General features: G+C 41.0%; 1 protein-coding gene across 1 annotated transcript in view; it reads left to right on the top strand.

The window, feature by feature from the left end:
• Positions 1-8388: 8388 nt before the first annotated feature.
• LOC128701670 (uncharacterized) overlaps positions 8389-15473 on the top strand; it is a 50734-nt gene continuing 43649 nt past the window's right edge. The window contains exons 1-2 of the mRNA XM_070080536.1: positions 8389-8463; positions 12309-12506. Coding sequence (XP_069936637.1) covers positions 8389-8463; positions 12309-12506 — 273 coding nt within the window. The remainder of the gene's footprint in view (positions 8464-12308; positions 12507-15473) is intronic.

Raw genomic sequence — 15473 nt, 5'->3', positions numbered from 1 at the left:
ACTATCCATGGACTGAGGAAGTTACAGAGGTACTCGCGCACACATGCGCATCACGTGACATCACACAAACAGTCACTAGGCCTAGTAAGGGATCTTATATATAAAACATATGGATGGTACTATGATACTCAGATAAGCTATACAACACATGTAAGGGAGATCAGCAACTATGCTGACAGCTTGGTCATGTTACGTATGTCATCTCGACATACACTACTATGCTATAGGCTGAACAGGCAGGTGGTTCTAGGCTGATTCTATACAATAACAAAGACATATGTAACTTAGAACTAATGGATGGTATCATAATGGATGTTAACATAATGGATTTTAACGTAATAAGTTTTAACATAATGCATTACGAATTATAAGAACAAATCATGGTATAATATAGGATGGAATTGATCGATCGATCTGTATTCATGCACTCTACGGATTCTGAGGAAGAATAAATATATATACAAGGTGAAAGTAATTAACAGCAAAGGCAAATCTGGTGCACACAGATCATTACTGTTAAATTCTCAGAATTTGGAGGGAACGTGAACACAAAAAAAAACAAATTTTGAAAACTGATCAGCTGATAACAAAACACACAGTTGAGAACTTCATTCATCTTGGACATCTAATTATACAGACTATGTACATTTCAACCAAATTCTGCGAGGGTAAGATTTACATATGCAGAATGGTTATCATCTCTGGGTGGATCGAATTCTTCTGCAATGGCTAACACATGCCTTGACTGAGGACAATCTGAATGAGTATCAACAAAAGATACTTGTGGGTTTCTCATTACTTGTCGAGTACGCAAAGAATAACGACATTCAGATTGATTATCTGACTCAGTATTTGAGGTAGAGGGTACAGAGTCAAGAGGATTATCAGCAACTGTCACATTAGTCTGGGTAGCAATATCATCAACATCGCATACTTACTTCATATGATCTCAATGCGATTCTTTGTACTTACCAGTACTAATTTCTCTTACCTTATTATTATTGCCAGTGATATGTTCAACTACTCGATAAGGGCCAACAAACTTTTGATTGAGCTTAGGCATTGCGGATGTTTTGTTGAAATTAGTCAGCATTGCTCTCGAACCCACTTTAACGTTTGTCGGCTTAGCACGGCTATTAGTTACTTTAGTAAATTCTGCTGTTGATTTATGAAGTGTTTCACGGATTCTTCTAAAAACACTCTGAGCTATGCTGGTACGAGTTGCTATGAAATCATCATGGTTGTAATTGGGTTTTGGAGTGGAATATAACAACTCATATGCATAATGTGGAGTGTCACCTATGGAAGCATTGCAAGAAGAATTTATGGCACATTGAACATCTGGTATAACTTCATCCCAAGTTTCACTATTGGGGTTGATAGTGGCTCTCAAGACATCAAGTACTTTCTTATTGGTTCGTTCAGCTAACCCATTGCTGGCAGGATGATGAGGAACAATGGTGGATTTAGAGATCTTGTACAAAGTACACAAATTCTCAAGAATTCTCATTCACCTAGATTATCTGTTACTAAGGACTTAGGGGTGGTATGCCTGCAGATAATGCGTTCTTTAAACGCTTTAGCTACTGTCTCGGCAGTCTTATCTGCAATTGGAACTAACTTACAATATCTGGTGAAATGGTCTACCATAACACATAGATGTTTGTTGCCTTGGAGGGAACATTTAAAATTGGTTAACAAATCAAGCGCAACTCTTTCCCACGGTTCGCTAGTAGTTGGATACACCTGGATTGGATTAGGACCATTGACATTTCCTTTATGCTGCATGCAAACACTACATTTCTTAACATACTCTGAAATGTCAGTTGCCATACGTGGCCAAAAGTACTTCATTCTGGCTTGTTTCACAGAACGATCCATACCAGGGTGTGCAACACCTGGTGCATCATGAACTAGCTGTAGAGCTACGTTCACTAGTGACTGTGGAATTACTAACTGGTATACTCTTCTGCTTGGAGTACCCAACTCGGCTGTTCGATACAATAATTCTTGACTCATTACAAAGTCACTAATGGGTGCTGGTGGCTTTACAGTCAGAATAAGATCTTCCTGGAGCAGGAATCGAATCACACCAGACCACATGGGATCTGTTCTTTGGGCATTCTTTACATCCTCGGCAGTAAATGGAGGGTCTGTGGTTACTATACTAACGTGTCACGATAAAGCATCTGCGACTACGTTTGACTTGCCAGGTAAATGTTCAAAAGTGGGATTGAACTCTTGGATAGTCAAGGTCCATCTGGCTAACGTTCCAGTAGATTGTTTATTCTGGAATAAAGGTATCAGTGGTGCATGGTCTGTCAAGACATGAACAGGGTACTGGTAAATAATGTCTCGGAAGTGCTTTAAAGACCATACTATTGCTAAAGCTTCTTGCTCCGTTACTGTATAATTACGTTCAGCCTTCGTAAGGACTCTACCAGCAAATGCAACTGTGTTGTACTTGCCATCAGTCTTCTGAGCTAGTACGGCACCTATGCCAATAGAACTAGCATCAGTTGTCAGATAGAAGGGCTTAGAAAAATCTGGGAATTTCAAAATGGGAGCGGATGTTAGCTTTTCTTTTAGTGACTGGAATGCTCTTTCTTGATGGAAGGTCCAAACGAAAGGAGCATCTTTCTTAAGCAATTCAGTTAGAGGGGCTGCTATTGAAGAAAAATTAGCAATGAAAGATCTATAGAAACCTGTTAGACCCACAAAGGATCTTACAGCATCAGCAGTTTTGGGGGATGGAAAATTTAATACTGCCGTTACTTTACTTTGATCAGTCGTAACCCCTCTAGGAGTGACTACATGACCAAGAAACTTAATTTCTGATCTGAAAAATTGACATTTAGACAGTTTGATCTTTAAATTGGCTTCTTCAAGCTTACCAAGTACTATATCAAGTCTTTTCAGATGTGTATCTACGTCTTCGGACATGATGATTACGTCATCTAAGTACACCATAAGCGCTTTACCTATGAGACCTCTAAAGATATTGGTCATGAGCCTAGAGAATGTGATAGGGGAGGATCGTAATCCAAAAGCCATTCGAAGGAAGTGATAATGACCTGTGGGAGTGGAGAATGCGGTTAACTCTTGGCTGTCCTCGTGAAGAGGGACTTGCCAAAACCCTTGTAACAAGTCCAGGGTCGAGAAGACTTTGTTATCTCTGATGTTACGTAAAAGATCACCAAGTACAGGAAGTGGAAAGCGATCTGGAATAGTTTTCGCATTTAACTCCCTAAAGTCAATCACCGGGCGCCAAGTACCGTCCTTCTTAGGCACTAGGATTAAGGGCACATTCCAGGGTGAATTGCTTGGTGCAATAACTCCATCATCGAGCATTTGATTGATCAATTCTTCTGCGACAGCAACTTGGGAATGAGGCATTCTGTACGCAGGTATATAGATAGGTCTAGTACCAGGTTCAAGTGGAATACGATGGGACAATAAGTTCGTTATACCCATCTTCTCACCTGGTAAGGCAATGGCTATACGACGTTTGTTCAACAGAGTCAACAAACGCTTGACTTCATCTGGGAAGTCAGTGGGAGCTAAGTCTTTCTCCTCAACTGGTGGAATGGATTGATCCAGTGGAGCGGATGAGGTCTCCTTTGTTGAAATAGCACTGACCCACTGGTCAGGTGGCACGTCATCCTGTACTTGAACAGGGTAAGGATAGTGAACCAGGTCAACAAGATTAGTATTTGCTCTGAGACGAACACTGTGACCCAAAGTGTTAGCAAGGAATAAATGGATCTTACTGTCTCTTACAACATGTAAGGAAGGTTCAACAAATAAACCCTTGACCTTGCAGGAATCACTGTCAACTAGGACGTTATCACCATCTGGAACACTAGGAACAAGAACACACACTCTAGTGAGAGCACTAGCCGCAACAGAGACGTCTTTCTGCAGACGCCATGTGACATCAACAAGAGATGGCATTACTAGTTTCAAGTAATTGTTTTCCGACAAGGCGTCCCCTGTGGAGAAACTACTACTTGGACTAGCAGACATTGCAGGGATAGGCTGAGCACTCAAGGAAGTCTGAGCGTCCTCGGACACTTGAGGCAATACACTATCTTGCATGTCTGAAGGTGTAGGTGGAACACAGATGGGAGTGACAGAGTTACTAGTGCCTGACCGCTTGGGTACGCTAGTGGAAAATGCATTGGCCTGTACGGACTTAATATGACCGTCATACTCTGCGGCAGTATGGCATATCTCGGATCCAAGCTGGTAACCCCAAAATGGAATGATCAAGTCGTAAATTTGGGCATGCTATCGATACGGGTCAAGTACAATACGTAAGTCTCTCATAGATGCAAATCCCAGTAGGTCACCAGGGAAGGTAATCTGGTCAACAACAAGGAAAGAAGCAGTAAAGTCTCTACCTTGGATAGAAAAGGTGAGGGAAGTCTGACCTCGGACACGCAGAAGGGAACCAGCTACTCCTCTAAGGGAGGTTACAGTATGATAAATTAGACACATGTGCAACTCTTGGGTATCTTTACTGAGGAAACGTTTCGCCACACAGTGGTTTCATCAGTCCATACAAAGGAGAATCTTGAAGAACAGGAGGAGAATGAGGTAATCAGTCCCTCAGCCTTGAGTCGATGTGGTCAGTCCATCAATCTTGAATAGAATACGGCATATGTGCGGAGAAGGAGGTTATAAACCGTAGGCAGAAGAGGTGTAGCAGTCGTAGGTGGTGTCACATTTGTTCAATGTGGAAGACACTGCAACTTCTTGGGATCTTAATACTTGGGAATTCTTCGCTTGCCTAATTCTTGGGCACGACCTACTTCCACATTGAACAAATGTGACACCACCTACGACTGCTGCACCTCTCCTGCCAACGGTTTATAAGCTGCTTCTCCGCACATATGCCGTATTCTATTCAAGATTGATGGACTGACCACATCGACTCAAGGTTGAGGGACTGATTACCTTATTCTCCTCCTTTTCTTCAAGATTCTCCTTTGTATGGACTGATAAAGACACTGTGTGGCGAAACGTTTCTTCAATAAAGATTCCCATGTGTTGCATAAGTGTCTCAATTCTTCAACTTGTCGGTTTTCATAACCATTCATCACACTAGTGAACAAGATATTACTGTCAACACTAGTGAACAAGATATTACTGTCAACACTAGAGAACAAGATATTACTGTCAACACTAAAGAACAAGATATTACTGTCAACACTAGTGAACAAGATATTACTGTCAACACTAGTGAACAAGATATTACTGTCAACACTACAGAACAATATATTACTGTCAACAATAGAGAACAAGATATTACTGTCAACACTAAAGAACAAGATATTACTGTCAACAATAGAGAACAAGATATTACTGTCAACACTAAAGAACAAGATATTACTGTCAACAATAGAGAACAAGATATTACTGTCAACACTAGTGAACAAGATATTACTGTCAACACTAAAGAACAAGATATTACTGTCAACAATAGAGAACAAGATATTACTGTCAACACTAGAGAACAAGATATTACTGTCAACACTAGAGAACAAGATATTACTGTCAACACTAGAGAACAAGATATTACTGTCAACACTAGAGAACAAGATATTACTGTCAACACTAGAGAACAAGATATTACTGTCGACACTAGTGAACAAGATATTACTGTCAACACTAGTGAACAAGATATTACTGTCAACACTAGTGAACAAGATATTACTGTCAACACTAGTGAACAAGATATTACTGTCAACACTAGTGAACAAGATATTACTGTCAACACTAGTGAACAAGATATTACTGTCAACACTAGTGAACAAGATATTACTGTCAACACTAGTGAACAAGATATTACTGTCAACACTAGTGAACAAGATATTACTGTCAACACTAAAGAACAAGATATTACTGTCAACAATAGAGAAAGGCATTACTGTCAGCACCTGAGTGAAAGGCATTACTGTCAGCACCTGAGTGAAAGGCATTACTGTCAGCACCTGAGTGAAAGGCATTACTGTCAGCACCTGAGTGAAAGGCATTACTGTCAGCACCTGAGTGAAAGGCATTACTGTCAGCACCTGAGTAAAAGGCATTACTGTCAGCACCTGAGTGAAAGGCATTACTGTCAGCACCTGAGTGAAAGGCATTACTGTCAGCACCTGAGTGAAAGGCATTACTGTCAGCACCTGAGTGAAAGGCATTACTGTCAGTATCTGAGTGAAAGGCATTACTGTCAGCACCTGAGTGAAAGGCATTACTGTCAGCACCTGAGTGAAAGGCATTACTGTCAGCACCTGAGTGAAAAGCATTACTGTCAGCACCTGAGTGAAAGGCATTACTGTCAGTATCTGAGCAAAAGGAATTACTGTCAGCACCTGAGTGAAAGGCACTATTGTCAGCACCTGAGTGAAAGGCATTACTGTCAGTACCTGAGCGAAAGGAATTACTGTCAGCACCTGAGTGAAAGGCATTACTGTCAGTATCTGAGTGAAAGGCAGTACTGTCAGCACCTGAGTGAAAGGCATTACTGTCAGCACCTGATTGAAAGGCATTACTGTCAGTATCTGAGTGAAAGGCATTACTGTCAGCACCTGAGTGAAAGGCATTACTGTCAGCACCTGAGTGAAAGGCATTACTGTCAGCACCTGAGTGAAAGGCATTACTGTCAGCAGCTGAGTGAAAGGCATTACTGTCAGCACCTGAGTGAAAGGCATTACTGTCAGTATCTGAGTGAAAGGCATTACTGTCAGCACCTGAGTGAAAGGCATTACTGTCAGCACCTGAGTGAAAGGCATTACTGTCAGCACCTGAGTAAAAGGCATTACTGTCAGCACCTGAGTGAAAGGCATTACTGTCAGCACCTGAGTGAAAGGCATTACTGTCAGCACCTGAGTGAAAGGCATTACTGTCAGCACCTGAGTGAAAGGCATTACTGTCAGCACCTGAGTGAAAGGCATTACTGTCAGCACCTGAATGAAAGGCATTACTGTCAGCACCTGAGTGAAAGGCATTACTGTCAGCACCTGAGTGAAAGGCATTACTGTCAGCAACTGAGTGAAAGGCATTACTGTCAGCACCTGAGTGAAAGGCATTGCTGTCAGCACCTGAGTGAAAGGCATTACTCTCAGCACCTGAGTGAAAGGCATTACTGTCAGTATCTGAGTGAAAGGCATTACTGTCAGCACCTGAGTGAAAGGCATTACTGTCAGCACCTGAGTGAAAGGCATTACTGTCAGCACCTGAGTGAAAGGCATTACTGTCAGCACCTGAGTGAAAGGCATTACTGTCAGCACCTGAGTGAAAGGCATTACTGTCAGCACCTGAGTGAAAGGCATTACTGTCAGCACCTGAGTGAAAGGCATTACTGTCAGTATCTGAGTGAAAGGCATTACTGTCAGCACCTGAGTGAAAGGCATTACTGTCAGCACCTGAGTAAAAGGCATTACTGTCAGCACCTGAGTGAAAGGCATTACTGTCAGCACCTGAGTGAAAGGCATTAGTGTCAGCACCTGAGTGAAAGGCATTACTGTCAGCCTGAGTGAAAGGCATTACTGTCAGTATCTGAGTGAAAGGCATTACTTTCAGCACCTGAGTGAAAGGCATTACTGTCAGCACCTGAGTGAAAGGCATTACTGTCAGCACCTGAATGAAAGGCATTACTGTCAGCACCTGAGTGAAAGGTATTACTTTCAGCACCTGAGTGAAAGGCATTACTGTCAGTATCTGAGCAAAAGGCATTACTGTCAGCACCTGAGTGAAAGGCACTACTGTCAGCACCTGAGTGAAAGGCATTACTGTCAGCACCTTAGTGAAAGGCATTACTGACAGTACCTGAGCGAAAGGCATTACTGTCAGCACCTGAGTGAAAGGCATTACTGTCGGCACCTGAGTGAAAGGCATTACTGTCAGCACCTGAGTGAAAGGCATTACTGTCAGCACCTTAGTGAAAGGCATTACTGACAGTACCTGAGCGAAAGGCATTACTGTCAGCACCTTAGTGAAAGGCATTACTGACAGTACCTGAGTGAAAGGCATTACTGTCAGCACCTGAGTGAAAGGCACTACTGTCAGCACCTTAGTGAAAGGCATTACTGACAGTACCTGAGCGAAAGGCATTACTGTCAGCACCTGAGTGAAAGGCATTACTGTCGGCACCTGAGTGAAAGGCATTACTGTCAGCACCTGAGTGAAAGGCATTACTGTCAGCACCTGAGTGAAAGGCATTACTGTCAGCATCTGAGTGAAAGGCATTACTGTCAGCACCTGAGTGAAATTCATTACTTTTATAATCCCTATAAAATAAGATATTTTACTGATACTACATATAATTCCAGACTGACATTTAATGCTCTCAAAACCAGAGTGAAAGGTATTACCCATAACTTAAAAATGAGTGATATTACTGTCAACGTAAAAGAAAAAGGCGTTATTGTCATCATCATTAATTCCAAATCAGAAAAAAAGGTTTAACTCACCCCTTTACTCTTAATACCAGTGTTATAAGTATTACTGTCAACGTCAGAGTGAAAGGAATTACTGTTACTGAGTGAAAGATATTACTGTTAAACACAGGGTGAAGGCTATTATTGTCAAATTCTGAGTGAAAAGTAATTAAATTTAGAGTGAAGAGCTCTACTATTAAACCCAGAGTGAAGAACATTACTATCGACACCAGAGTTAAAAAGGTCACTTTATACACCTGAGATAAATAAATACTGTTAACATCACAATGGTGTATCAGTATCAATACAGAGTGAAAGGTATAACTGCAAACACCACAGTGTATGGTATTACTTTCACTTTCATTTTAAGAGGAATTGCTCTCAACAACAGAATGAAAGATATTACTCACAGTCCCAGAGTGAAAAGTATTACTGTCATCACCAAAGTGAAGGATATTTCTGTACACACGCGAATTATATGTACTGATATGACTGAAAGGTATCACTGTGAACACAAGAGTGCAAGGTATTATTGTGAACACAAGAGTGCAAGGTATTATTGTGAACACAAGAGTGCAAGGTATTATTGTGAACAGAAGAGTGCAAGGTATTATTGTGAACACAAGAGTGCAATGTATTATTGTGAACAGAAGAGTGCAAGGTATTATTGTGAGCAAAATAGTGCAAGGTATTATTATGAACAGAAGAGTGCAAGGTATTATTATGAACAGAAGAGTGCAAGGTATTATTTTGAACAGAGGAGGGCAAGGTATTATTGTGAACAAAATAGTGCAAGGTATTATTATGAACAGAAGAGTGCAAGGTATTATTTTGAACAGAGGAGGGCAAGGTATTATTGTGAACAAAATAGTGCAAGGTATTATTATGAACAGAAGAGTGCAAGGTATTATTTTGAACAGAGGAGGGCAAGGTATTATTATGAACAGAAGAGTGCAAGGTATTATTTTGAACAGAGGAGGGCAAGGTATTATTATGAACAGAAGAGTGCAAGGTATTATTTTGAACAGAGGAGGGCAAGGTATTATTATGAACAGAAGAGTGCAAGGTATTATTGTGAACACAAGAGTACAAGGTAATATTGCGAACAGAAGAGTGCAAGGTATTATTGTGAACAAAAGAGTACAAGGTAATATTGCGAACAGAAGAGTGCAAGGTATTATTGTGAACACAAGAGTACAAGGTAATATTGCGAACAGAAGAGTGCAAGGTATTATTGTGAACAAAATAGTGCAAGGTATTATTGTGAACAGAAGAATGCAAGGTATTACTGTGAACACAAGAGTGCAGGGCAATATTGTGAACACAAGAGTGCAGGGCAATATTGTGAACACAAGAGTGCAGGGCAATATTGTGAACACAAGGGTGCAGGGCAATATTGTGAACACAAGAGTGCAGGGCAATATTGTGAACACAAGAGTGCAAAGTGAACAGACAAGTGCAAGGTATTATTGATAATAAGTGAAGGTATTAAAGTAATATTGTCAATACAGAAGTGAAACGAATTACTGTCAATAAAAGAGTGGAATTTATTACTCTCAACACCAGATTGAAAAGAACTGATGTCAAAAAACAGTAAAGAGAAATGTATTTCTTTCACCAGAATGAAAGATGTTTATTTTAACACCAGAGTGAGCAATAATACTGTCATGACTAGAATGAAAAGTGGTCCTTTTATAATGAGAATAAAATATATTACTGCGGAAACAAGAGTGAAAGATATCGCTGTTAGCACTATACTGAAAGTTATATATGCCAACATCAAAGTGTGAGAATTATTGGGAATAAACTTGTTGAGCGAAAAAATTACTGGGAATAAACTTGTTTAGTAGTGGAATTGTTATTAAGAGAATTAATGGTTTGACATGACATGCTGTTTTCGTGTGAATTTGAAAATATTTATGAAAAGATTCAGGGAAATCAATCTGCGTGACTTGAATCCTGGAGGTGAGAAATATAGTTGTTGCAGTCTGAAGAAGGGAAGGTAATACTGCACTTCGGAGGGGCGCCTCTCCCAAGACAATGACAGAATGATGGCATAAGTGTTTGAGTTTTATGGATTATGCTGCCTCAGTGGGAGATGGATGGTGTTTTAAGACAATTTAGAGTGTAAAATACTACCGTCACTGTGTACCGTAGCTCGACTGCCAACACACTCACTCAGCTCACACATTGAGGTTCGTAGCTCGATTTCCGGTACGGGTGGACACATTAAGACGTGTTTCCTTAAGACACCTGCTGTCCCTGTTTACCAGTCAGTAAAATAGGTACCTGAGTGTTAGTGGACTGGTGTGGGTCGCATCCTGGGACAAAACTGACCTAATTTGCCCGAAATGCTCTGCATAACAAGGGGCTTTCTATATCATTGATGTCAGCTATGGCCTGTATATCTTGTACATGTACTTGTAGAAATAAAGATTATTAATTATTGTTATTGTTGTTGTTGTTGTTTATGTTATTTACACAAATAACCCGCACATAGAAGAGAGGAGCTTACGAATGATAATCTAATTCCTTGCTTCCTTTCCTTGATGTTCATGTGCACCGGTCACATATAGGTTTTGCCTTTTCCGTGTACCGTAAACCTTTGCAGAGTGGCATGTACATTCATTACTTTACTTATCATGCTTCCTTTGTCAAGAAAGTGTTCTTATCTCCCTCTTTCTCCGTGCTCTCCGTATATGTGATCCTCAGTTCCTTCAATCAGAAATTTCCACTCTTCATAATTCATTTTCCCGTCTTGGCTACCCTTCCCATTTCACTGACTCTGCCTTTCCACAGGCGAAACGTAATTTCTTTTCTCCCAAACTCTCTACTCCTGGGAACTCTTCTGTCCTCTGCCTTCCCTACATTTCCAGTCTTTCTAATCTCAACAACTCTCTCCGTTCCTTAGACATCAAACTTACTTTCCGCCAGAATAACACTCTTCACACTAATCTCGTTCATACCTCTCCTCCCTCTACAGATGTTCCTGGTGACTACTATATTTCTTGTTCCTCCTGTCCTCTTCAATACTTTGGAGAAACTGGCCGATCTCTTTTTGACAGACTTAGCGAGCACAAAAGTAGTGTTAGGCTTGCCAACACTAACACTGCTCTTTTCTGTCACGTCAGAGATCACAATCATCCTATTGACTGGTCTTCTGCTAAAACTGTCTTCCCTACTTCCAACTTTAACAGTCGCCGTCTGGTTGAATCCTCCCTAATACACAACTTTCCTTGTATGACTCTTAGTCCTGGCTTCTTCTCTGTAGATACCTTCCTCTCCCACTACATTATAAAATGCTCCAAACTTCAGAACACCCGTGACTTAACCTGATTCCTACTTTTTCTTTTTCTCCCTCTTCCCCTTTCCTCTTTCATTTTTCTCCTTTGGGTTGTCTTTCTTCTGCCTTGTTCATTTGTTCCTTCATTATTTATTTATTTATTTTTCTCCCCTCTGTGTTCTTGCTCTTACCCTCTGTGGGAACCTAGCTTCCTTGCAGTGCTCCTCTTTCTTAGTATTTGACTGGCTCCTCCTCCTCCTCCTGACTACCTTCCCCACTACCTTCTCCCTCCACTACTACCACTACCACCTCCTGCCTATATATACCCCTCCTTCTCTCCTTTTCGTTAGCGTGACTTTGTAAATGGTTCAAGTCGGACCGAAACGTCGTCGTAAGCTCCTCTCTTCTACGTGCGGGTAATTTGTGAATCGTTCCAGTCACGGTATTGTGTCTTTCTTGTTATTTCTTATTGTTGTTATTTGTTATTATCATTATTATCATAAACCCATGGTGATAATTATTACTGTCATCCCCTAGGGGAAGTTCGTTGTCAACTCCATAATGTAACGTATTACCTTCGACAGATTAGCAAATGTAATACTGTCAATATCAATGTGAAAGATACTGCTGTCAGTACCAGAGTGAACAAAATTAATGCCAACACCAGAGTGAAAGTAAGTACTGTCACTGCCAGAGTGAAAGTAAGTACTGTCACTGCCAGACTGAAAGTAAGTACTGTCACTGCCAGAGTGAAAGTAAGTACTGTCACTGCCAGACTGAAAGTAAGTACTGTCACTGCCAGAGTGAAAGTAAGTACTGTCACTGCCAGACTGAAAGTAAGTACTGTCACTGCCAGAGTGAAAGTAAGTACTGTCACTGCCAGACTGAAAGTAAGTACTGTCACTGCCAGAGTGAAAGTAAGTACTGTCACTGCCAGACTGAAAGTAAGTACTGTCACTGCCAGAGTGAAAGTAAGTACTGTCACTGCCAGAGTGAAAGTAAGTACTGTCACTGCCAGACTGAAAGTAAGTACTGTCACTGCCAGAGTGAAAGTAAGTACTGTCACTGCCAGACTGAAAGTAAGTACTGTCACTGCCAGAGTGAAAGTAAGTACTGTCACTGCCAGACTGAAAGTAAGTACTGTCACTGCCAGACTGAAAGTAAGTACTGTCACTGCCAGAGTGAAAGTAAGTACTGTCACTGCCAGACTGAAAGTAAGTACTGTCACTGCCAGACTGAAAGTAAGTACTGTCACTGCCAGACTGAAAGTAAGTACTGTCACTGCCAGAGTGAAAGTAAGTACTGTCACTGCCAGACTGAAAGTAAGTACTGTCACTGCCAGACTGAAAGTAAGTACTGTCACTGCCAGACTGAAAGTAAGTACTGTCACTGCCAGACTGAAAGTAAGTACTGTCACTGCCAGACTGAAAGTAAGTACTGTCACTGCCAGACTGAAAGTAAGTACTGTCACTGCCAGACTGAAAGTAAGTACTGTCACTGCCAGACTGAAAGTAAGTACTGTCACTGCCAGACTGAAACTAAGTAGTCACTGCCAGACTGAAAGTAAGTACTGTCACTGCCAGACTGAAAGTAAGTACTGTCACTGCCAGACTGAAAGTAAGTACTGTCACTGCCAGACTGAAAGTAAGTACTGTCACTGCCAGAGAGTAAGTTATTTCTATCAAAGTAAATATATTAGAGAAACAAGATTGAACAGTATTGCAAGAGATTGAACAGTAGTATTGTCAAGAGACAATTGACACAGTATTTTTGCCCCAGAGAGAGATTGAAAGGTAATAATACAGTATCAGAGTGAGAGATATTATCAACAGAAGTGAGAATTGTCAACATCAGTATTGCAAGAGATTTATCATCACAGAAGTGAAAGGTAACAGTATTGCAAGAGATTGAACAGTATTGCAAGAGACTGAACAGTATTGCAAGAGACTGAACAGTATTGCAAGAGATTGAACAGTATTATTGTCAACTCGAGTGTGACAATAATTACAACTATAATCAATCTGAAAGATATTTTTGTAAACCCCAGAGTGAGAGATATTATCATCACAGAAGTGAAAGGTAATAATACAGTCAACACCAGAGTGAGAGATATTATCATCACAGAAGTGAAAGGTAATAATACAGTCAACACCAGAGTGAGAGATATTATCATCACAGAAGTGAAAGGTAATAATACAGTCAACACCAGAGTGAGAGATATTATCAACACAGAAGTGAAAGGTAATAATACAGTCAACATCAGAGTGAGAGATATTATCAACACAGAAGTGAAAGGTAATAATACAGTCAACACCAGAGTGAGAGATATTATCATCACAGAAGTGAAAGGTAATAATACAGTCAACACCAGAGTGAGAGATATTATCAACACAGAAGTGAAAGGTAATAATACAGTCAACACCAGAGTGAGAGATATTATCATCACAGAAGTGAAAGGTAATAATACAGTCAACACCAGAGTGAGAGATATTATCAACACAGAAGTGAAAGGTAATAATACAGTCAACATCAGAGTGAGAGATATTATTATCACAGAAGTGAAAGGTAATAATACAGTCAACATCAGAGTGAGAGGAATTAGTGTCAGCAACAGAGGGAAGTATTTTGTCTACACCAAAACTAATGATGTTGCTGTCGCCATCAGAGTTCAAGACAGTTCTCTTAACACGTTTACTAGAAATACCAGTCTGAGGTATTATTGTCACTGTTAGAGAGAAAGGTATTACTGTGAATAAGGTACTACTGTGAGTAAGGTATGACTGTGAATAAGATACTACTGTGAGTAAGGTATTACTGTGAGTAAGGCATTACTGTGAATAAGGTACTACTGTGAGTAAGGTATGACTGTGAGTAAGGTATTACTGTGAGTAAGGCATTACTGTGAGTAAGGTATTACTGTGAGTAAGGCATCACTGTGAGTAAGGCATTACTGTGAGTAAGGTATTACTGTGAGTAAGGCATCACTGTGAGTAAGGCATCACTGTGAGTAAGGCATTACTGTGAGTAAGGTATTACTGTAAGAAAATTATTACTGTCTACACCAAAGCGGAAAATATTACTGTCATCAATATGGTGAAAAACGCTTCTTTCAACTAGTGCAAGATATTTCTGTATTACAGATAAATACAGCCAGTGAGACAAGGGAGGCACCACTACCGTGGCAGGTGAACACCACCGGTGTTGCAGAGGGTGCACCACCAGTGTTTCAGAAGAAACACCAGAAGTTCAACATGGGAGGTACCACCTGTGTTGAAGAGGAGGCACCACCAGTGTGACAAGAAAGGCACCACCAGTGTGACAAGAAAGGCACCACCAGTGTGGCAAGAAAGGCACCACCAGTGTGACAAGAAAGGCACCACCAGTGTGGCAAGAAAGGCACCACCAGTGTGGCAAGAAAGGCACCACCAGTGTGGCAAGAAAGGCACCACAAGTGTGGCAAGAAAGGCACAACCAGTGTGGCAAGAAAGGCACCACCAGTGTGGCAAGAAAGGCACCACCAGTGTGGCAAGAAAGGCACCACCAGTGTGACAGGAAAGGTACAACCAGTGTGGCAGGAAAGGTACAACCAGTGTGGCAAGAAAGGCACCACCAGTGTGACAGGAAAGGTACAACCAGTGTGACAAGAAAGGCACCACCAATGTGACAGGAAAGGCACAACCAGTGTGACAAGAAAGGCACCACCAGTGTGACAGGAAAGGTACAACCAGTGTGGCAGGAATGGTACAACC

The sequence above is a fragment of the Cherax quadricarinatus genome, unplaced genomic scaffold, assembly GCF_038502225.1.
Source record: "Cherax quadricarinatus isolate ZL_2023a unplaced genomic scaffold, ASM3850222v1 Contig571, whole genome shotgun sequence".
NCBI classification, from domain to species: Eukaryota; Metazoa; Arthropoda; class Malacostraca; order Decapoda; family Parastacidae; genus Cherax; species Cherax quadricarinatus.
Note: the sequence above shows the minus strand (reverse complement) of the source record. Positions and strands in the feature narration are given on the sequence as shown.